General features: G+C 38.6%; 2 protein-coding genes across 2 annotated transcripts in view; one reads left to right on the top strand and one right to left on the bottom strand.

Moving 5' to 3' along the window:
- Nucleotides 1-25,129, bottom strand: part of LOC136255179 (collagen alpha-1(XXIII) chain-like) — a 176,133-nt gene that overhangs the window by 52,230 nt on the left and 98,774 nt on the right. The window lies entirely within an intron of this gene.
- On the top strand, nucleotides 8,503-10,925 carry LOC136256097 (gamma-aminobutyric acid type B receptor subunit 2-like). Its single transcript, XM_066049028.1, has one exon. It carries the CDS (start codon nucleotides 8,533-8,535, stop codon nucleotides 10,849-10,851), a length of 2,319 nt encoding a protein of 772 aa, XP_065905100.1. The 5' UTR covers nucleotides 8,503-8,532; the 3' UTR covers nucleotides 10,852-10,925.

Raw genomic sequence — 25,129 nt, 5'->3', positions numbered from 1 at the left:
AACTAGTGACCCTGTAAAGATATCAGCTAGAAGAAGTAACCTTGAGAGAGTTCAGCTACAAAGAAATCATTATTTAAAGAGCTCAGCTGCAAACAAATCACCTATACAGAATTCAGCTACAAACAAATCACCATGTAGAGAGATCAGCTAGAAGAAGTTATCTTGTAGATAGTTCAGCTACAAGCAAATCACCCTGTAGAGAGATCAGCTAGAAGAAGTTTACTTGTAGAGAGTTCAGCTACAAAGAAACCATCATTTAGAGAGTTCAGCTTCAAACAAATCACCTGTAGAGTTCAGCTACAAACGAATCTCCCTGTAGAGAGATCAGCTAGAAGAAGTTACCTTGTAGAGAGTTCAGCTACAAACAAATCACCCTGTAGAAAGATCAGCTAGAAGAAGTCACCTTGTAGAAAGTTCAGTTACAAAGAAGCCACCATGTAGAGAATTCAGCTACAAACTAGTCACCTAGTAGAGACATCAGCTAGAAGAAGTTACCTTGTAGAGAGTTCAGCTACAAAGAAACCACCCTGTAGAGAGATCAGCTAGAAGAAGTTACCTTGTGGATCGTTCAGCTACAAACAAATCACCCTGTAGAGAGACCAGCTAGAAGAAGTTACCTTGTAGATCGTTCAGCTACAAAGAAACCACCCTGTAGAGAGATCAGCTAGAAGAAGTTACCTTGTAGATCATTCAGCTACAAACAAACCACCCTGTAGAGAGATCAGCTAGAAGAAGTTACCTTGTAGATCATTCAGCTACAAACAAATCACCCTGTAGAGAGATCAGCTAGAAGAAGTTACCTTTTGGAGAGTTCAGCTACAAAGAAACCACCCTGTAGAGAGATCAGCTAGACGAAGTTACCTTGTAGAGAGTTCAGCTACAAAGAAACCACCCTGTAGAGAGATCAGCTAGAAGAAGTTTACTTGTAGAGAGTTCAGCTACAAAGAAACCATCATTTAGAGAGTTCAGCTTCAAACAAATCACCTGTAGAGAGTTCAGCTACAAACAAATCTCCCTGTAGAGAGATCAGCTAGAAGAAGTTACCTTGTAGAGAGTTCAGCTACAAACAAATCACCCTGTAGAAAGATCAGCTAGAAGAAGTCACCTTGTAGAAAGTTCAGTTACAAAGAAGCCACCATGTAGAGAATTCAGCTACAAACTAGTCACCTTGTAGAGACATCAGCTAGAAGAAGTTACCTTGTAGAGAGTTCAGCTACAAAGAAACCACCCTGTAGAGAGATCAGCTAGAAGAAGTTACCTTGTAGATAGTTCAGCTACAAACAAATCTCCCTGTAGAGAGATCAGCTAGAAGAAATTACCTTGTAGAGAGTTCAGCTACAAAGAAACCATTATTTAGAAAGTTCAGCTTCGAACAAATCACCTGTAGAGAGTTCAGCTACAAACAAATCTCCCTGTAGAGAGATCAGCTAGAAGAAATTACCTTGTAGAGAGTTCAGTTACAAAGAAACCATCATTTAGAAAGTTCAGCTTCAAACAAATCTCCCTGTAGAGAGATCAGCTAGAAGAAGTTACCTTGTAGAGAGTGAAGCTACAAACAAATCATCCTATTAAAAGATCAGCTAGAAGAAGTCACCTTGTAGAAAGTTCAGTTACAAAGAAACCACCATGTAGAGAGTTCAGCTACAAATTAGCCACCTTGTAGAGACATCAGCTAGAAAAGTTACCTTGTAGAGAGTTCAGCTACAAACAAATCTCCCTGTAGAGAGATCAGCTAGAAGAAATTACCTTGTAGAGAGTTCAGCTACAAAGAAACCATTCTGTAAAGAGCTCAGCTGCAAACAAATCACCTGTACAGAATTCAGCTTCAAACAAATCACCCTGTAGAGAGATCAGCTAGAAGATATTACCTTGTAGATAGTTCAGCTACAAACAAATCACCCTGTAGTTAGAAGAAGTTACCTTTTAGAGAGTTCAGCTACAAAGAAATCATTCTGTAAAGAGCTCAGCTGCAAACAAATCACCTGTACAGAATTCAGCTACAAACAAATCACCTGTAGAGAGTTCAGCTACTAACAAATCTCCCTGTAGAGAGATCAGCTAGAAGAAGTTACCTTGTAGAGAGTGAAGCTACAAACAAATCACCCTATTGAAAGGTCAACTAGAAGAAGTCACCTTGTAGAAAGTTCAGTTACAAAAAGAAACCACCATGTAGAGAGTTCAGCTACAAACTAGTCACCTTGTAGAGACATCAGCTAGAAAAGTTACCTTGTAGAGAGTTCAGCTACAAAGAAACCATTCTGTAAAGAGCTCAGCTGCAAACAAATCACCTGTACAGAATTCAGCTACAAACAAATCACCCTGTAGAGAGATCAGCTAGAAGAAATTACCTTGTAGATAGTTCAGCTACAAACAAATCACCCTGTAGAGAGATCAGCTAGAAGAAGTTACCTTGTAGATAGTTCAGCTACAAACAAATCTCCCTGTAGAGAGATCAGCTAGAAGAAATTACCTTGTAGAGAGTTCAGCTACAAAGAAACCATCATGTAGAGAGTTCAGCTGCAAAGAAATCACCACTGCCCAAATATCAAGGCAATACTATTTTCCTATCTGACATTATGAACTGCCAAAGTTCGTAAATTGGATGTGTGTGGAAGACCCCTATTCGCAAATCCGGTCACATATATATAATTTGTACATTTACTGATAAAATATTTAAAGTACATCTACTTCATCATTTCTTCTTCCTGTAGTAAAGAAAAAAACATAGGTTAAAAAAGTCCCAAAGCTGGCCATAGGCTGGCTTTGGGGTATACAAATACAAAAAGAAATGAAATCTAATCCAAAACAGCCAAGCTGTAAAAAAGGTGTGCGGCCCTCAGAAAGGCTATGGTGAAAAAAGATGTGAAATCCAAGGTGGCGGCCAAGAAATGGCTGTGATGGTAGGTTAATGGTAAAACTTTTAATAATGACAATTCAGGTGAATTTTTGTGCTGCTTCACAAAATTTACCTGAATTGTCATTATTAAAATTTTTACCATTAACCTACCATCACAGCCATTTCTTGGCCGCCACCTTGGATTTCACATCTTTTTTCACCATAGCCTTTCTGAGGGCCGCACACCTTTTTTACAGCTTGGCTGTTTTGGATTAGATATTATTTTATTAATATTCATTCACTTTATATTTTCTCAAGTTTGAGCCTGTATACAAATAATTTAATTTTTCTTAGTCAATAGAAATCCTAGAATAAGGTGGGAGAGAAAATTAATCTTTTTTACCTAAACTGTACAACTTCAAAGGAAAATGAAGAAAACATACAGACAAATCAATAAAATTAGTACAGTGAATTACAGATTTAAATACTTAGAGCCTTTAGATAATTGTGACTGAATTTGACAAAACAATTAAGGCTTCGACGCACAAAGCTTTGTTAGGAGATATGGCGATTTTAAGGGGTGGACGGTGGTCTTAATATACAGGTATAAAATGAAGTAAGAAGACGATTGGAATCCAGAGGCCAAGTTTGGGCTCTCCATGGCCCTCCATGGCCCTTAAATTACTCCAAATTGACTGAGAACACTATTGGCGAGCTCTCTGTGATGTCCCAGCTCACTACACACCATTATCACAAAGCCATGGCCATTTAATGGTGCCAATCTCACACTCGTGGCTTTGACAGGGTCGGAAGAAAGCTGCTACAGAAACCAGACTTGCCAGTGCTGAAGGAAGTACAGTTTGAAATATGATAGAGTCTAGTGTATTAGACCAGCAATCCATTTCTGGTAAAATCGTAAGTTTGATTTTGTGTGTGTGGAAGCCTTGTTATATGAAATCCGGTCACAATTATTGTTCCAAAGCAAAATTTTAGATGGAAAAACAAAGACTGGTGAGATCTTGGTTAATTAACGACAGTGGATGGAGATTAAAAGGGTGGTAACTTCTTGAATATGTTGCAAAGTGGAGGTACAAATCAAAATGAGATATTAATTTCAGTATGAAAAATTTGTATACATAAGTAATCTAGCATTACTGTATTCATTTGTTCTCCACTTAAATATGCTACAACAGTGTTAGTACATTGGCAGTCTACCTTGAAATCTCAACTCTAGAGTAGATCCAACACAGAGCAGCCTGCACTGTAACAAATACATGTGATCCCACTGTAATTTCATGGACCAGCAGGACTGGGAATCACTTGAAACAGACGAACAAATTTAACCTGTTTTGTTTGAAGTGAAGTATGTGAAATGTTACACTGAAGAAATTCTAGGATTCTTAGATGGTATGTAATTAATGTGAGTGTTCCATTTCAGGTCTGACTAGATACATTGAAATTACACACACATCTTGGTCCAAATCACGTTTGCCTGGTGGCTATGGACATAGTTTCACATGCACTGAAGGCTTATAGTAATTAAGATTTGGTTGATCTTGAGTTTTGGCATTTAGCCTGATTCAAGGCTAGCAGTCAGACACACCCTTGAATTTGTGCAACAGAAAAATCAGCTCACTACTGAACACACCATTAGTCCACTGCACCGGCTGTTAATAATTCCATGCATACACTTCAGTGATGTTTGCAGAATTAGCCTCTTTGCGGTCTGCCAAAACATTTGTTCTTCACACACTGCACAGAATTCTTCAAGTTTTAATTCAGCTGGCTCTTTCCTGTTACCAGTGTCTTCCTGCTTGCTTTGTACACTGATTTATGACTTGAAAAGCTGGCCCAGACTGTTTTCTAAAGTCAAAATAAGCAAAACAGCTCACATAAAATTCCCTTCTTGATATATCCGTAGATGAACCATGGATGAACATCACTAATACAGCTCATCCCACAATTAATACTTAGTTACTAATGACAACCAACAAGAACCCACAATCGATCCTTTTATTCTTTTTATCTTATGCTTAATCACTCACTGGAGGTGCCACTGATAACTTGTAAGGGCAGTTTCAGCAATGGTAAGTTGCAAGCTTCAATTTGAGAAAGCGTTCCGTTCCGTGGTTTAGTCCATCATTCCGTTCCGTTCCGTAGAATAGACCCCACCGTTATAGTTATAACACGATCACTCGGGATATGACTAAATTCAAATATAAAGTCCTCACAATCTCCTAAATGGTTTACATCCAACATACGGCACCAGATTAAGTGTCTTGGCACTTTAAGAAAGAAGTACAAGTGTCGTCCTACTGAACACAATCTGCTCCGTATGAAAACAGCTGAAGAAACCCTTCAGGCTAGCATTCAACAAGCTAAGACCAACTTTGAAGCAAAACTGGTGAGCAATTTTGCTTTTAGAAATGACTCTTAAAATATTGCAGTATGTGAGAAACCTTACCAAATCTGCTTCCATCCCTTCCACACTCGCTTCCACAATATTTTATGACAATACTTCTGCCTCTCAAGACTTCAACAAAGTTAATTTATTTAACAAATACTTCTAGCTACTCAGTGTTCTCTCGAAGTACTTGTTCCTTCCTAATTTTGAAAATATGTCCCGAACAAGTGTGTCCCTTGACTCAATTTACATCTCTGAAGAAGAAGTTTATGATGTATTATCATCTCTGGATCCTCACAAGGCAACTGGTATCGATGGAATCAGTCCAGCAATTCTAAAACACTGTACATCTGTTCTAGTCAAACCTCTGCACTATTTGTTTTCATATGCTATCCAGTGTCCACTACTACTCACTACCTTCTAAATGGCAAATCTATGTCCATGCTCAAAGATCCCTCACCAACCTAACTTCAACTCCCTTTAACTGTTAATTCCCCCCCCCCCTTAAAGTAATCTAGTAAGTAAACTTTGTAGCTAATCCCTACTACAATTTAGCTCAGGGGCGTAGCCAGCCAATATTCTAGAATTCCTATGGATATAATTACATGAAAATAACAAGGAGAAAATATCCTGACCACCTGGTAGACTCCCGTAAGCGTTCGAGCGTAAATCGGATGGCTGCAGGTTCGAGGCTACCTAGGTCCAGTTATGGATTTTTTCTCCTTTCTCCAACTTTTCAAACACACCTTAAGTAGCTAAAGTCTTTGAGCAGGCTGTAGGACCAGGTGTCCTACAGACCTTCAGCACTTGTGCTGTAAAGCATTAATAGAATAGATTTGATGGTTGGGCATAGCATCAACGTAACTACGCACACACAAGAAACACGCTCACCCTCATGTGAGACATTATCAAAGAAAAATATGAAAAAGTGTATGCACACAAGGTCTACACCTATACCAGTGTAAATAAATGCTGCTTGCATGCATGCAAACATTTACTAGCTATATGCTATCTATTAAACTTGTAGGGCAGGCATCCACCGACGATCGCCGTAGCTGAGTATCACGTGACATTAAACTGCTGAACCTACAAGAGCCAACAATGTAAACAGTTCATCACATATTTAACACAATCAACTGGCAGTATAGTTTACAGACCAACCACCACAGCGATATGAAATACCTTTTCAATTAAACGCCACATGGTCCCAAATGAAGGCCGGGGGCGCTAATTTATGATCTATAACTATAGATTATAGAGAGAATCTATGCTATAACACAAATATCAGCATGCCAAGAAAGCTTCGTCCCAGACTAACAGCAGCCAGCGTACATTTTGCATGAATCTGGTGTAAACCACAACTCGGTTAATCAGTACAATTTGTACACGTGACGCTTTATAATGACTTGACCCTTTCCCCATTTCCAGCTCCATTTGCATATACTATTATTGTTATCTAGAAGAGTCACGTTTTCCTGTTTTCTTTCATCAGCAGTAAGGTAGGCTATACGGTACTTTCCTTATCAAAAATATACGCTTGACAAATCCACTGAAACGAAATCTTTGCTGCCAGCACCATCCACACTGAATCCTATGTTCGACCGCATTTGGAATATTGTGTGCAATCTTGGAGTCCGTACTTGGCCAGAGACATCGACACCCTTGAAAAGGTTCAGAGACGTGCAACTAAACACCTTCGCGGATTAGCCCACTTGACTTATGAAAGCCGTCTTGAAATTCTGGATCTCTATTCTCTGTATTGCAGACGTCAAAGGGGTGATATGATTGAAACATATAAGATACTTAAACGACATTATGACTTGGACCCATCTACATTTTTTACTTTAAATACTGCTACCACCAGGGGCCATTCTCTTAAGCTTTTTAAAGAAAGATCAAGATTACTTGTTAGGCAGAACTTTTTTACAAATAGAATAGTCAATCTATGGAACTCCTTACCTGACTTTATCATTTCAGCACCAACAGTTGCAACCTTCAAGCTGCGCTTGGATAATTTTTGGAAGCAATCTAGATATGGGCACCTTCAAAGGCCTGCGGCCTAGCCTGGCAAGTTAGGTTGCCTTGGCATCTACAAGCCCATTAAATAATAATAATAATAATAATAATAATAATAATAATAATCCTACTGACGATTATCACTCACTGTGACTCAGAGATACAGTACCACGACTGTAGTGTACCACGCTTTGACTCCATTTTAAATTTCGAATTTAAACCGCGCCAAGGAGCGTGGCACGTGCGTATTTTATAGGGACTTCCCAAGGGATTTTCCGCGTAATGGATCACGTGATATACCATCTATCTCGATCCCTTCTGAAGTCATGGTTTAAGAAATGAGGTACATGTTTACGCTTTACAGTATCAAAGTAGGGTGATTTTGTGTGTTGCTGTGAATCCTCGCATGAATCTTAAGCTACTTGTGATGGTTGGTCAAAAGTTTGTGATGGTTGGGCAAATGCCCGCCCATGTCCACCCTTGGCTACGCCACTGTGTTTAACACGAGAAATTCCCTCGAGATTCTTTATAAAGAACGGCTTCTTTCAGCTCAGTCCCAGCGCTTTTCGTGCTTATTAATCACCCTCCTAGCCTCTAAAGCACTGCCAAAGATGCAATTCTCTTCCACAGCAACCATAACTTCTCTCCACTGCCAGAAGAATGCTGTAAACACACTATACTGAGCGAACTATTATACTATTATTTTATTATTATTAATGCTTTACAATGCAACATACAATTATAATTATACATGTCTAGGTGGGTATAGATGAAGAAAAAGTTGCATTGATGGTCTGCCAGCAACCTGTGCTGGCAGCCGGGAGTTAATTAAACTTATGTAGTAAAGTTAATTGTCAGTCCAGAATCATAGCACTTGCTGCATCTACAGCAGTAATGATAGGTGCAGGGATTGTCAGGAGAGAAATTTGTGGTGAAGTGTTGCCATAAATAGTTCTGAATAGTAGCTTTGATGACTGGTAGGGACTGGTTGATGTCAATGCAAGGTAATTGGTTCCATATCCTGGGAATTCTATTAAAGTAAAAGTTTCTGGCATAGTTACTATTAGTGCGGACATGATTTAGTTTGTTAGTAGACGAAGACCTGGTGTTGGATACGGTTCACCAGTGCTTGGTTCACCAGTATGGCGGACGCGTACGCGATATTTGAAGTTACGTAGTGTAGATCACGTGTTGAAAATGCTCTATATGATTATATTCTAGCTAGTAGCTATAGCCATCCAACACATCACTCAGTGTGCAGAGTTACAACAGCATAATGATCCGGCAAAACTCTCCACTTTTCGGTAAGTTATTTATAGTCGTAAATGTGCTCGCTGAGGTGTTTGTACATTCTACCTGTGCTGGCGAAGAGTGGACTACTGAGCCTTGCGACAATCGGACTCTATTACGAATACTTGGGTTGTTCCCTTATCGAGAGTCATCTTGGGACGGAGAATATGTCATACCTGCTGCGAGGTTGGCTATAGACGAGATTAACAAAAATAATAGTATTTTACCTGGATTCATATTGGAGTTGATAGAAGCTAATTCAGGTTGTGATCGCGACCGCGGAGTTCACGAGTTTGTGCGTAACGCTCTGCACAGTGCATATAAGCCGCCAGTGGCTATTTTAGGAACAGGTTGTTCTAGTTCTACAATTGTTATAGCCTCCATTGCTGGAAGAGACGATGTTTGCCTTCCACAGGTGTCCTACGGAGCGACCTCACCTGTTTTATCAATCATCAGCTCATATCCTTACTTATTTCGAACTGTTAGTGATGAAAGTACTTCCGGAGCCGTAATCAGCTTGCTTGGGAAATTTAAGTGGAAGCGTTATGGTATACTCAAGGTTGGATACGAAACTTGGGTAAAACATTCCGTCTCTACTTTACGTACTGGCATCCATTACCATATTAATGATGCAGAGGAGGTGTACAGTGCAAGTATTGGACAGTCAGGAGAAGAAGGTCTCCAATTCATTGACCTAAATGACATCCGTTCATCTAATATGAGAGTTGGCATACTGGCGGCTAGCAGGGAAGCAAGTCGTGATATCATGTGTTACCTTCACCGTCAAAATCTTGCATACCCCCGCATCATATGGATACACTTACGTAATGTATGTGCTTTGCTTAACAGATCAACAGGACCTGGTTATTGCAAAGGGAATGATGAATTTCAACAAGCAATGGAAGGAAGTATTTGTCTAGGTTACAAACTGACTACCACTTACAATACCATTAGTGTCACTGGCAAAACGTTTGATCAGTACCATGAGTCCTATGTTAGTGAATCTATAAAATATGCTTTTGAGAGAGGAGACAATTATACCTCATCACTGCTGAATGATTGGGCCACACTTGCTTATGATTCTATGTGGGTACTGGGTCAGGCACTACATAACACCGAAGAAAGACTATCCCAATTTAATAAAAGTTTAGCTAACTTCTATTTAGGAAATTCTGATATTTCTGGAACGATACTGGAAGAAATAGCTGGAGTTTCTTTTGCAGGTGCTTCTGGACAAGTTATATTTGATGAAACACATAAACGAGAACTCCCTATATTATTTATTCAGCCCCAAAGACCTGGAGTCCTTAATACAATTGGTCTTTATCATCCTCCAATGAATGGTTCAGGGGGGGGCAATTTATCTCTCAATGATACAGTGTTATTGTGGTCAGTGAATAATCCTCCTTCAGATCAGTTCCCCACAGAAATAATGCTAGCTCAAACGTGGGCAGGTGCATTGATGTTGCTATTCTTAATACTAGGATTTGTGTGGAACAGTTTCTCCATGCTTATCAACTTTCATTATCAAAATTTTTACTTGATCAAAGCATCAAGCCCTGTTCTAAATTACATAATATTTGCTGGTAACAACTTGTTACTGTTAAGCGGAATCCTACTTGTGATCAGTGCAATTGCAGAACATGATATGGTGATATTCTCTATTCTATGCCAAGGTAAACAGTGGTTGTTTGATCTCGGACTGTTACTAATTCTCAATACAACATTATTGAAGAGTTGGAGGATCTACCGGATATTCTACTCTTTCAAACGAAAGCCAGGAAAGTTAGTTACTGACAATGCTATTATTGCTGCCTCCATTGGTTGGGTATTCATTAACACAACTTATCATATAGTATTCACCCTTGTTAATAAGAGTAACATTGTAAAGAAAAAGTTAATGCCTACAAAAGAAGACGACCTTCATCGAAAGATATTAGTATATTGTCAACCATCTAAACTCATTAGTTTATTTTACATTCCACACTTTGTGATGTCAGTAACATTGTGTTTATTGGCATTTTTGATACGTCAAGTTTACCGCAAGCATTTTAATGATGTCAAGCACAAGCATTTTAACAATGCTAAACATATTGCTATATTTTTCTATGCCACTCTACCCATTGTTACAATATGTTTAGCTTTATCGGAGTTACTTTCTCCTGTAAATGATGTTTACAACCTGACAACAGTTTCCTTAATACTGGGATGTACTGCTGTTTACTGTATTGTGTTTATGTGTCAGTTAACTCTGTTTGTACCAAAAATGTTGCCACTTTTTAGACAATTGTATTCCCACAGCTAGTATAGCATTAATTTTTGTATTTTAATTGAAGCTTGTTGTTGTCAATGTAGTGTAAAAAAAATTGTAGATGATTTCCAAAGACATTCATTAAATTATAACTTCTGTAACTAGCTGTCTAGCAGTGAGTGCTAGACCAGCACTGTGGAGGGACCAACTGCTTGCTTCGTTAAAAGGGAGACACTAACTCATGTGATTCCTTAAATGCGTTTATCCCAAGCCTAGGGTATTTCAGTACAAATACATAATTATCCCTCTTTGCACTATTTTCTATCCCAGTGCAGAATGACACAGTTTGGAATAAAGTGCAGATTGATCAGCCATGGAGCATGACAAGAAAAAGTGAGCTGCATGGAATCCAGCTTAATCTGCTGTTGAGTTGATATATCTTTCAAGAACACCCACTGGTTAAAATAATTAAGCTACTATATAAATAGCCAAAACGTTTATTCTATTATTGGCAGGTAGTCTTGTTAGATGCAGCCAGTGTGAGCAGGCTACAATTAGCAATTACTTTAGTGAATCAATGTGTGGTACAGTACTAATGTAACCCAGACACCTATGAGATTTGGTAATATAATTCCATGTACACTATATAGCATTGGCATTTTAGTGGAATTGGCTTTTGACTGAAGTGGTTTATAAGATAGGCTGTTTGTGATCTATTCTAAGGAATTTATGAGGCTTATTCTTGGTATGTCAATTCATGGCTGATGCCAGCATGTAATCGTTACTTTTTGACGTTACAGTGTTGTCTCCCACTGAAGGAAGTGATCATTTCTCACTGATCATTGCGAACGTTATAGTATAAAGCATGCAATATACCCAACATTTTGTGTCTCCATCAGGCATAATCTCGGAATGCAATGAATGTGGCTACACAAAATAATTTCATATCATGTGATTTTTGCCATTGTAATCAGCTCACTATCCTGACTCAAACATAGCATGTATTATTTCAATTAGTATTTCAATTAATATAATATGTAGTATGAGATTACTATTGCAGCTTTGTTTTAGCTATTTATAATTTCCTCAAAGCTCTGTTGCTTCCTCTCTGACAATACAATAGTGAAAAACTATACAAGCCTATAGTCTAATCATCTTTCACATCCCAACAAGTTTCATTTTTCATACAACATGACCATAGCAGTATGGCAGACAAACTGACCAGTGATTATCAATTATGAAATGTGATGTGATACTAGCTATACCAGAAACCTGTAATTTGTAATAACCAGGGACTTTTTTCAGTTCAGTGCATGTATGTACCATTGAACAAATTACATTCCTTACCAAAGAAATTATGTTCCATGCCTATATAGGAATATTTGTTTAATACATCCTTAGTTACAGTGTATATATTGGTATGATACCAAGAATAAAGACACACAAGTGCATCCATTCTTCATCATGTTTACATGACATCACATATACAATGAATATAGTGATCAATAATATGTTGTGATAGTTAAAACTAAAAGAACTATTTGATCCTTCTTCACTGTGCCAGACATGCAATACATTACAAACACGTGTAATGACTATGTCAAAAGCCAGACTCTAGTGAAACTCTCTTAAAATCTTGTACAGCCTGCTTTACAATCTTACAATTTCTTTAGTATTATCATACCTGGCTCAGAAATGCAAAGTTTAAGAGTGTGACACGAACAAAAGGGATCCCATCTTGCATACACACTATATACTTACATTGAGAACACGCCAATTAAGAAAGTTCTGTCTGGTAGCTACTCTATTGATAGCAAGCTTGATGGAATGACCACATTAAAATATTAGTATTATTAAAACCAAATCAATGTCTTTCTGTACAGAAGTCCTATTGATGAGTATGTATTACAAGTATGGGACCCCATCATATGTGGGACCCATATTACAATCAGAAACAAAATTGAAGTCCAAATGAGTGCTGCCAGATTCTGTCTTAATGATTTTTCAGGTGTTCCAGTCTTTATAGTATATGTTGACCAAGCTTGATCTGCCTATCTCACAACAAAGAAGAGTCCGAGCTAAACTCATAATGATATTAGTAGCTTTAAGAATTAAGATTGATATACCTAAAAATTACTTTATCCCTTATGACATAAGTAAGGTAGTAAGGAATGTATACTATCAGCAACTAATGAGAACATTGACTTGTATAAGTTTTTCTTTTTCCCCTCGCAATCAAGCTTTGCCCTCTTAGAGTAAATTCTCCCTACTTAGATCAGTTTTGTAATCATCACATCTGTGCATCATAATCATGTTTTAATATTTTGTTGAATTACATTTGTAATCTTACAATCTTTTCAGAATTTTTCAAGACTGCACAATCTTGTATAGGATTTTTCGGAGTTTGGTCCTGGGCCAAAGGTCACCTCTCAGGCTGAAGTGATGTTCAGTAGTGAAAAAATCAAGCCCATGCATAGCCTTAGCTGTTATCACTGAGAACACTGTCTGTGTGACATCCTGTCTGAATCATTATTCATAAACCTCTGAAAAATACAAAACATGTTTATTGTATTCCTAGAAAGGAAATTTGAACCACAACCATGTAAACTACAAATCAAATAAATAATATTGGTTGGGAATATTATGTTCATTGTGTTCAGGTTCATCGCACATTGCATATTCTTAGTAAGGAAATTTGAACCATAAGCATGTAAACTACAAATTAAATAGACATATTAAAAATTTAAAATAAGAAATAGGGATTGCTGAAAAAAGCCACGAAACAAGAAGGGATCACTGGGGTGGTAATGTAAACCACAAATCCCTATTTTGACTTTTTATACTCAAATGGAGCATTTATAGAGTGAAAATACGGATTTGTGGTTTACATTAACACCCCAGCGATCCCTTCTTGTTTCGTGGCTTTTTTCAGCGATCCCTATTTCTTATTTTAAATATGTCTAGTTTGTGTACTTTTTTCCAAATCCATTTATGGATTATAAGTTAATTGGAAAATTAGTGTAGTAAGCTAACAGAGACTCCTTGGTTTAAAAGGCTAACTCATTAGATATGTTAATGCAATATTAATTTTGTAATCTATGATAAAGACTGTATTTTCATCCTGATTCATTTGTACACACACAAAATATAAGGCAGGATACATTAATTCCTAGTCCATACTCAGTGTTTGAGCCATCATCGTCACACTTGGTGCCATCGCTGAAAACACACTGCTATATGAGCTACATGTACCTACCTGTCAGAAGAATTACTGATTGTGCACCTATCATACAGGAGACAGTGTTGATGGCAGCACAGGAGACTTGAAGAAGAACAAGATGTCTTAGGTGTTTATTCTAACAGAAGGACAAGAATGAACCTCCATGATACAAGTTATAAGAATGGTAACTGTTAGTGTTATAATTCCTGTAGAGTCCAATTTTTTTTCATAAATTTTCACGTGATATAATGATGCATACATCAAGCATGTACATTATAGGTGTAGAGTTGTCTAGCAGAATAGGTAGTAAAGAGATAGGTATACATTGTAGTTGTAGTGCTATTATTGTAACGATGACACTTTACAACACCTTTGTATAAATGCATGTATGAACAGGGCTGAATACAGCAGCAACATTGTGAGTTAGTATTAATCAAGCTAAATAGGAGATGGCTAGGCTTGGCCAAAAAGTCTTCCTATGCCGGTGTCTGCATGTACAAATCACAATGTCACTACCAGTGGTGTAGCCAGTCTTACATGATTACCAGGGATTTGGCAGTCATTACCCATACATGCAGGAGTACTTTAAACTGGCATATTGAGTTCCAATTGCCAGGACTTAGACCGGGCTCTAACCCTGGAAAGCATAGGTGTAGCCTGCTAGCAACAGTGCGTCACAAAGTGGAACACCATAGGTATAGTCTGATTAGCATGCATGTGGTCATGGCTAAATGTTTGCTGCAAATGTCAATGTCACTAGCTGATTGGAGAGTGTGCTAGAATATGTACACAGTAGCTAGTTACAGTGACATAAGCACAGTAGCACACAATCCTCCCATATAAGACTGTCAGGCTTCACACTCTGTAAGTTGTTTATGACATGGATACCATATGGGAGGATTGTTGATGATATGTGGCACCTGGGCATAGCCAGCCAATATTTGATGGTTGGGCATAACATCAACTTAACTACGCACACACAAGAAACACGCTCACCTTCATGTGAGACATTATCAAAGAAAAATATAAAAAAGTGTATGCACACAAGGTCTACAGCTACCTATACTAGTGTAAATAAATGCTGCTTGCATGCATGCAAACATTTACTAGCTATATGCTATCTATTAAACTTGTATAGGGCAGGCATCCACCGACGATCGCCGTAGCTGAGTATCACGTGACATTAAACTGCTGAACCTACAAGAACCAACATTGTAAACAGTTCATCACATATTTAACACAATCAACTGGCAGTAGTTTACAGACCAACCACCACAGCGATATGAAATACTTTTTCAATTAAACGCCACATGGTCCCAAATGAAGGCCGGGGGCGCTAATTTATGATCTATAACCATAGATTAGAGAGAATCTATGCTATAACACAAATATCAGCATGCCAAGAAAGCTTCGTCCCAGACTTACAGCAGCCAGCGTACATTTTGCATGAATCTGGTGTAAACCACAACTCGGTTAATCAGTACAATTTGTACACGTGACGCTTTATAATGACTTGACCTTTTCCCCATTTCCAGCTCCATTTGCATATACTATTATTGTTATCTAGAAGAGTCACATTTTCCTGTTTTCTTTCATCAACAGTAAGGTAGGCTATACGGTACTTTCCTTATCAAAAAAATATGCTTGACAAATCCACTGAAACGAAATCTTTGCTGCCAGCACCATCCACACTGAATCCTACTGACGATTATCACTCACTGTGACTCAGAGATACAGTACCACGACTGTAGTGTACCACGCTTTGACTCCATTTTAAATTTCGAATTTAAACCGCGCCAAGGAGCGTGGCACGTGCGTATTTTATAGGGACTTCCCAAGGGATTTTCCGCGTGATGGATCACGTGATATATCATCTATCTCGATCCCTTCTGAAAGAGATGAGGTACATGTTTACGCTTTACAGTATCAAAGTAGGGTGATTTTGTGTGTTGCTGTGAATCCTCGCATGAATCTTAATGCATCTATCAATGTCAAGCCCCACCCCACCCAGTACGGGCTATGTGGGGAATTAGGAGGGGATTTGAACTTAAATTTTGCCCCCAGGGGTGGGGAATTTGAACAAGCACTCTATAGTAGCATAGATCCTTTACAGTAGTTTTATACGTGAAGCGCGAGAGAACATGTGATAAAACTGCAGCACCTCGTGTACCTTTGTCACTGTGGCTTCTGTTTTTACAACACGTTGGTTGTCAAATCCCCTTCCTATCCCCACCTCATAGGGTGGGGATTTGACCTGATAATTCGCCCCCAGCAATGGCGGATCCAGGATGGGGCATTTGGGGCAAATGCCCCCCCCTCTCCACCTTGTGGAGGAGCCAGCCATGCTTCTGATTAAAACAGCTAGTAAATTTTATGTCAGGCCAACCAAGATCAGTTTAAAACTTACGAAAATATGCACATTTTACTAGCATTTATTACAAATTCACCTGAGACCAAAGAGAACCGAAGTCAAACTAACTGTAAAATAGTCACCCTGCACCTTCGTGCGTACTAAGCGCCTCTAAAAATAATTATCGTGTTGCTGTTGTTTAAGACATTCAGAACCTTTAAAACAGTTTTAAGACTTCACAACCATCTGAAAAGGCCAAAATGGCAAATATCAACAGTGAGAAACCACTAAGAGGTGATTATTTTCTGCTTTAAAAAAGCAGCACTGAACTATAGAGAATATGGTTCTCCCCATGCATGCAACCACCTACAACTTACCCTGTTTGTGCCCCTCCCCTAGCCAGCTCCTGGATCCGCCCCTGCCCAGGTAGGGGAATTTGACTTTCTACTTGATCAAACCCCCACTATATCCCCACCTTCCCCGTACTGGGGGGGGGGGGGTGGGGCTTAACATCGATAGGTGCATAAGCTACTTGTGATGGTTGGGCAAATGCCCGCCCATGCCCACCCTTGGCTACGCCACTGATTTAGCTTTCGGCCACTGACACAGGATGTCAGTGGACCATCAGTGTGCTGCCATATGTCCCGATTCTATCATACCAACATCTGCAACTTGTATGTATGTATGTATATGTACACTGTAAAGTTCATTATTATTATTATTATTATTATTAAATTCACTGTATTACTCCTATCTTTAAATCTGGTGACAAAAACAGTGCCACCAACTACAGACCTATATGGTGCGTGTATATTTCCGCCAACGCTTTAGCCGAATATTGGACCCTTTGGTTAATTTGGGACTTTGGATTTGTAATTGCTCGGTAATTCCAATTACCAAATTTTGTTGAATTGGTGATTATTATTTTTATTATTATTATTATTATTTATTTATTTATTTTTTATTTATTAATGCTTTATAGTACACACATACAATCATAAGCTTAGGTACACACACAGATACAAGAATTGACAATACACATGGTGTACTAAAGGTCTACAGGGACAGTGGTAGTGCAGTGTATGAGGGTTGAGGGGGTCAAAGTTATGAATGAAATGATTCCGGAAGTGGGACTTGACTCTGTTCCTGATAGTATCAATAGACAGATTAACGTCAATTAATGGAAGCGCATTCCATAAGCGACAGATCCTTACAAAGTAAAAGTGTCGTTGCTTGTTAGTGGTGGAGGGATTGTGATGTAATTTGAAGCCTCCTGATCTGGCACTGGTAGAGAAGGAAATGAAATGGTGAATGTTGAAACTACTGGTTGGATTTTTGATAGATTTGATGAAAAACATGATGTCTAAAAGTTCAAAGGTGTACATTAATGGGAGAAGCTCTAGTTTGAGAAGTCTAGTTTTATAGTCGGAAATGTAATCGTTCAAAATATACTTTGTGGCTCGTCTCTGAAGATGTTCTAGGTTACTGATGTCTTTCACTAAATATGGACGCCAGATAGGGGAGCAGTATATGAGCTGAGACCTGATTAGAGATACGTATAGCTTAACTTTAGTCAGTGGTGGTATAGATGAACTGAAGGTTCTTCGTACAAGACCCAATGTCTTATAAGCTTTACTTAAAATAATGTCATGATGAGTTTTCCATTCAAGATTATCACTTAATGTAACTCCGAGATCTTTATGTGATTGTTTAGTAATGATTATGTTACCACTAATAGTATATGATGTAGGATACTTCCGGTTAAAAGATAAATGGCAGCTTTTAGATGAGTTAAAATCTAAATTAGAGGATGTACTCCAGCTAAAGAGGTTGTCAATGTCACGTTGTAACAGTTGTTCGCCAGGAGGTGTCTTAATGTGCCTGAAACATTTGGTGTCATCTGCAAAGAGTAAAGCCTCACTGTCAGTAATAGAATTAGGTAGATCATTCATAAACATGATAAAGAGAAGTGGACCGAGAATACTGCCCTGGGGTACCCCAGATTCAACAGATAAAAGATCAGAATAACAGTTATTAATAGAAACAAACTGGGATCTGGTGCTATGGTAGGCTTGAAGCCAAAGCCACAAGCTACCTGAAACGTTAAAGTTATGAAGTTTGGACAATAGATAAGAATGGGAAACCGAATCAAAAGCCTTACTGATATCTAAGTAGATGGCATCAAATTGGTCACGAGAAGAAAATGCATTGTGTAGAAATAGAAGTAGCTGTTGAGTAGTAGACCGATTGCGCATAAATCCAAACTGAGCAGGGTTGATGTAGGCCGAAATGTGATCAACCATTTTGTTGTAGATGATACGTTCTAGAACTTTAGATGTATTACTGAGTAGAGAAATTGGACGGTAATTTTTCACTGAGGTGGGATCACCTGATTTAAAAATTGGAACAATCTTATGGACTTTCCAGTCTCTAGGCAAGTATGAAAACTGAAGCGTTAAATTAAATAAATAGCAGAGAGGTTGATAAAGGGCTGTGGCACACCTTTGTAAAACAATTGGTGGTATTCCATCAGGTCCCATGGCTTTGGTGGTATCTAAATTAAGAAGAACGTTAAGTACTTCACTATCAGATATATTGAGAACATAATAATTATGATGATCAATGTCATCAGGGGGTGCAGGATGGCTTGCTGCTTGGGTGAATACTGAATGAAAATATTTGTTGAAAAGGGAGGCTTTAGCTGAGTCAGAGTTGGCAGAGATGGAATCATAATAAACAGAACATGGAATACAATTGGAATTTGTTACACTTCGAATGTACTTATAGATTTTAGAGTTGCTGTAGGAAAAGTTAGAGATCAAAGTAGATTCGTAGTCAGCCTTAGCATTACTTATTTCAGCTTGGAGTAGTGTTTCGTTATTTTCAAGTTTGATTTTATTCTGTTCAGAGGGATGCTTATTGTATTTACGTCTAAGAGTTCGAACACAATTAATATTGTGTCTAATAGAAGAGTTGAACCATTTAGGCTGATTGTATTGATTGACTCTAACAGTGGGTACAAACTGTTTTATCCCATCCTTGATAAGTTCACTAATGTAGCACCACACTTGTTCAATATTGTCAGACTCAAGGCAAGGAGAGAAGTCAGAATTGCTTAAAAAGTAGCAGAGACTGTTGTAATCACCTTTGGTAAAGTCAAATGATGTTGTTGCTTGGTTATGTACATAATGATTGAGAGTTTGCACATCAAAAGTTACTATGTAATGATCTGAGGGAATAGACAGAGGTGGTACAAAATGAACATTTACATTGAATATGTGATCGGGAATGTTTGTTAAAATAAGATCAAGCATGTTTCCAGCAATATGAGTTGGTTCACAGATTAGCTGAGAAAGATTCAAATTAAAAATAATATCACAGAACTTGGCTGAGGCAGGAGAAAGGCCACACAAGGAGTCCCAATTAACATCGCCAAAATTGAAATCACCAAGAAGTAGTAAGTTATCAGTAGCACTGTTGAGTGACTGTAGATAATTAAAAAATTCTATTAAGTACTCTTCAGAGGAGTTTGGGGGAATATATACTAAGCAGTAGATAATTGAAGAGCTTGATCCAATACTAACTGAAAGCACTTCTAAACAAGGAGGAGAAGGTAAAACTTTGTATGATTTGGAATTATGGACAGCTAGCATGACTCCACCACCACGAGAGCCACGATCTTTGCGAATCAGTGAATAGTTTGAGGGTAGAATTTCATTATCATAAATTATGCTAGACAGCCAGGTCTCAGTTATTCCTATAACATCAGGGGATCTTGAATAAACATAGTCCTGGAAAATTTTTAACTTATTTACTATACTACGTATGTTGATTAGACAGACATGATCTAGTCACTTGTCACTACTGACCTGGGTGGTGGTGGTTGACTGGGAGGGATCAGAGGTAACTAGATTTGGTGAACTAAGATTGATTAGTGGAGACTGGTCCATCTGTTGAGGATGGGAAGTTGTGTTTTGTGGAGTTGGAATTGTCTGTGTAGAACGTTGGAATTGGGAGTTGATAACTTTCCCATACAGTTGGTTGTTGAGATAAATGCAGCTGCGTGGACTGTTAAGCTTGATTGATTTTCTAGAGTGACCATTCTGGATTAGAGACCACCTTTCTTTTAGTAAGATGGACTCGATAGCTCGCTCAGTAGGTGACAAGTCAGGCTTGATAAATATTGGAGATGCCAGTGAGCTTCGGTTGGCAAGAATGGTAGCTGCATCGATTGCACGGTGTAACTTCACAAGGATCGGTCTGGGCCTGGTTTGTTGGGACTTAAATTTTCCCAGTCTAAAGCAGTCCAGGATTTGGTTTGGTTCGACGTGAACATCAATGCTACCAAATATCTTTGATACTTCTTTAGTATCTCTAACTATACGAGCACTCCTTAGAGTATTCTGAGGACATTCTTCAACACCAAACACTACAATGTTAGACTTGCGATCATTGGATGTCACAGCAGACTTGCTGGGGTGCTTTCCGATGACATTGGAAGTATCAGTAATTTTGCTACTTAGTTCTAGTTCTTGGGCCTGGAGATTGTCAATCTTGGCAGACAAGTCTGACACAGCTTTTTGTAGAGTTGAATACTCCTTTGAGAGATGCTCTTTGGTGAGATCTGAAACAATGGTTTCAATTTGTGGTGAGACATGAGACTGGACCCAGTCAATTGTGATATTCTTGATACGACTGGCACAATCATTAACTTGACAGTAATAAACAAAGTTACTTAGTGAAGAAAGTGACTTAACAGCCTTGAACTGTTCACGAGATATGCATTCACAGGTGGCATGTGCCCACATGCCACAAAGATCACACTGAATTGACTCATCTTTAGCAGACGTACACTTCTTATTACATTTACCACAAACATCAAGTGGTTTACTAAGTATCTGTGCTGACTTATCTGGAGAGACATCTGAGTACGGTCTTTTCTTGGGATTTCCAGACGTAGACATTGGTAGATACGACGATATTTAATTAGTGCACACTAAGAGGAAAACAGATACAAAAATAAGCTGATTACAGCAGTAAAGTGGACTGGCTTTTACTGGTACCGTTATATGCCACGGTACAACGACTTTTGAGGCAGTCTTGAAGGGAAACAGCAGCGGGAAGAGAAGCATTGAAATTGACTCGTCCAACTGCGGATCACGTGACTTCTATATTTAATGGGCTTGTAGATGCCAAGGCAAGCTAACTTGCCAGGCTAGGCTGCAGGCCTTTGAAGGTGCCCATATCTAGATTGCTTCCAAAAATTATCCAAGCTCAGCTTGAAGGTTGCAACTGTTGGTGCTGAAATGATAAAGTCAGGTAAGGAGTTCCATAGATTGACTATCCTATTTGTAAAAAAGTTCTGCCTAACAAGTAATCTTGATCTTTCTTTAAAAAGCTTAAGAGAATGGCCCCTGGTGGTAGCAGTATTTAAAGTAAAAAATGTAGATGGGTCCAAGTCATAATGTCGTTTAAGTATCTTATATGTTTCAATCATATCACCCCTTTGACGTCTGCAATACAGAGAATAGAGATCCAGAATTTCAAGACGGCTTTCATAAGTCAAGTGGGCTAATCCATGAAGGTGTTTAGTTGCACGTCTCTGAACCTTTTCAAGGGTGTCGATGTCTCTGGCCAAGTACGGACTCCAAGATTGCACACAATATTCCAAATGCGGTCGAACATACATCTTATACAGAAATATAAACATATCAGTAGAGTCAATTCTAAAAGATCGCCTAATAAGCCCAAGAACCTGTGTAGCCTTGACTGCAGCTTTTTGGCAGTGTAGAGATGGCTTGAGATCGCTTGTGCACCACACTCCAAGGTCCTTCTCCTCGTTGACTAGTTCTAGGTCAGTAGATACATTTGTAGTGCCATCGTACATGGTGTATGATGCAGGAAGAGAGTTACCAATCTGCATTACTTTGCATTTGGCTGCATTAAATCTAAGCAACCAAACACTTGACCATTGCATTAACTTGTTGATGTCATGTTGTAGTTTAAGGCTGTCATGAAAAGATTTAATGACCGAGTATATCTTGGTGTCATCTGCAAACATCTTCAAATTACTCTCAATGAGGTCAGGCACATCGTTGACATACAGTATAAATAACAAGGGACCCAAGACTGAACCTTGAGGTACTCCACTCTGAACATCAACCCAATCTGACTGAGACCCATTAACCACTACTCTCTGAAAACGATTTGTGAGAAAATTGGATAACCACAGGGACAAGTTTCCACGCACACCGTATGCTTCAAGTTTAGAAATCAATCTACGATGTGGTACAGAGTCAAATGCCTTACTGTAATCCAGGTATACCACATCAACCCCATAACCCTGGTCCACTGCACTTGTCCAGTCTTCAAAGGTTTCCAACAAATTAGTTAAACATGACTTGTTGCACACAAAACCATGTTGCTGATGGTTAAGAATGTTATTTTCTAAAAGAAAGTCAAATAACTCCGTACGAATAATAGATTCTAAAATTTTAACCACAGTAGATGTCAGACTGATTGGTCTGTAGTTGGTAGCCTTAAACTTAGAACCTTTCTTATATACTGGTATTACGTGGGCTTTCTTCCATTCGCAAGGGAGATCTCCACTAGTCAAGGACTGATGGAATAGCATGGTTAAAGGAGTGCAAAGTGTATGGGCACAAGCCTTGAGGACATAAGAATGGATGCTATCCGGACCAGGAGCCTTATTATCTTTCAGAGTACTCAATTTCTCCAATACAATAGACTCAGATATGTTGACATCACATATAGATTCTTCATATCTAAAAGGAGGCGCTGGAATATACGATAGATCTTCTTGAGTAAAAGTTGACTCAAAATATCTGTTGAGAACATCAGTAATTTCCTCATCACTGGTAGTGGAAGAGCCATCAGTCTTCTCTAAAGGGCCAATACTAGGCTTAACCTTTTGTTTAGATTTGACGTAGGAATAGAAGGCTTTTGGGTTGGACTTAAATTTATTTAAAAGTGATTGTTCGTATGACTTTTGGGCAGTTCTAAGTTTACATTTGACTATATTACGTTTGGTCTTGTAGTTAGCATAGTCAGCACAAGACCTAGACCTCCTATATCTAGAGAAAGCAGAATGTTTAGCTTTGATTGCTACAGATATACTTTTTGTCCACCATGGAGGAGATTCGCTAGCCTTAGGAATAGAGGTAGGAACAAACTGGACTGCAGCATCATTCACCAACTGTTTGAATACCTCCCAATTATCGTCTATGCTATCACTACACATACGATCTGCCCAGTCAATTCCCATGAAATATTCATTCATACCTTGGTAGTCACCTTTTCGATAATTAAACATGGGAACTATAGGTTTCGAGAGAGGTGGTATGTCATAGCACTTGTATTTCCATACAAGGCAGTCATGGTCACTGCTTCCCAAACCTGATAAATTAATAACTTCATCGATAAAGTTGGGATCAGAAGAAAAAACCAAATCAAGTAGTGAAGACTGCTGGCTTTGTCTATGCCTAGTACAATTTGTTACATGCTGAACTAAATAACTGTCCTGAACAGCATCCAGGAACAAGGAGGCCAAGGAGTTTTCCCCACTAGAGCATACGAGATCTACCCAATTGATTGATGGAAAATTGAAGTCCCCCATTATTAACAAGTGAGAAAAAGATGTTTCATAAAGGTTACTGATGATTGACAACAATTTTTGATTGTTGTCAATGGATGAAGATGGAGCCCTATACAATACTCCTACCAAAAGCTTGTCATTGTTGGTCAGGGAAATTGTATACCACAAAGAGTTATCAAAACCAACATCATTTAACACTTTACATGGGACAGCAAGCAATCCTTCATGGATGTAAAGCATAACACCACCACCAATACCAGATTTGCGATCATCACGGAACAAATTATATCCCTGCAGGTGAAGCTCAGCGTCACCAACATCACTGTTGCACCAGGATTCAGCAATTCCTATAATCTGTGGTGAGTGTTGATACACAATGGCTTGTAACTCTTGCAGCTTATTCAAAACACTTTGTGCATTGGAAAAAAGACATGTAATTGACTGGTTACTGTTAGCATTATTGGATGGTTCACACACTTCATTCCGATAATTATCAGTGCAGAGGGAACAGTCTAAGAGTTCCTCTGCACTATCTTTCCGTTTTTTATCTTGTACTTTTTACCATCCTTGTTTAGTTCAGCTAGTTCAGCTCGTAGATGCTTGTTCTTTTCCCTTTCTTTAATAGTCATGTCAGAAGTGATAAAAACCTTTGACAAACACTGAGGCACATCCTTACCTCTCAGCTTAGTGCTATTGCGCAAAATTGCAGCTTTAGAGTGCTCTGAATCAACAGAAACTTTCAGTAAACGAGGCTTGTTATTTCTTTTACCCAATCGGACAGCATTGGTCACCTTAACAGTCACACCCAAATTTTTCTGGAAGATATTAGAGACATGCTCAATATCTTCTTTCTTTCTGCAGTTACCATCATCTGAACTGGGTTCAGTAACATTATGTAAAATTAAATTTAACTTCCTCTTATCTCTTTCCTTTTCCTCTGATATTGCTGAGGCAACAGCAGAGGTAATTCCACCAGTGTCAATCTTAGGTAAAAGACCACTAGGTCTAGTTGGTTCTGTATTGTTTCCAGCACTGTCATCACAAGACATCTCAATAACATCAACACCATCAGGAGGGCCACACAGGCCTTGAGTTAGTTTACCCAATTTATCTTCAATGTTCTGAAGTCGCTTGTCAAATAGACTCT

Source organism: Dysidea avara, chromosome 5 (genome assembly GCF_963678975.1).
Source record: "Dysidea avara chromosome 5, odDysAvar1.4, whole genome shotgun sequence".
NCBI classification, from domain to species: Eukaryota; Metazoa; Porifera; class Demospongiae; order Dictyoceratida; family Dysideidae; genus Dysidea; species Dysidea avara.
Note: the sequence above shows the minus strand (reverse complement) of the source record. Positions and strands in the feature narration are given on the sequence as shown.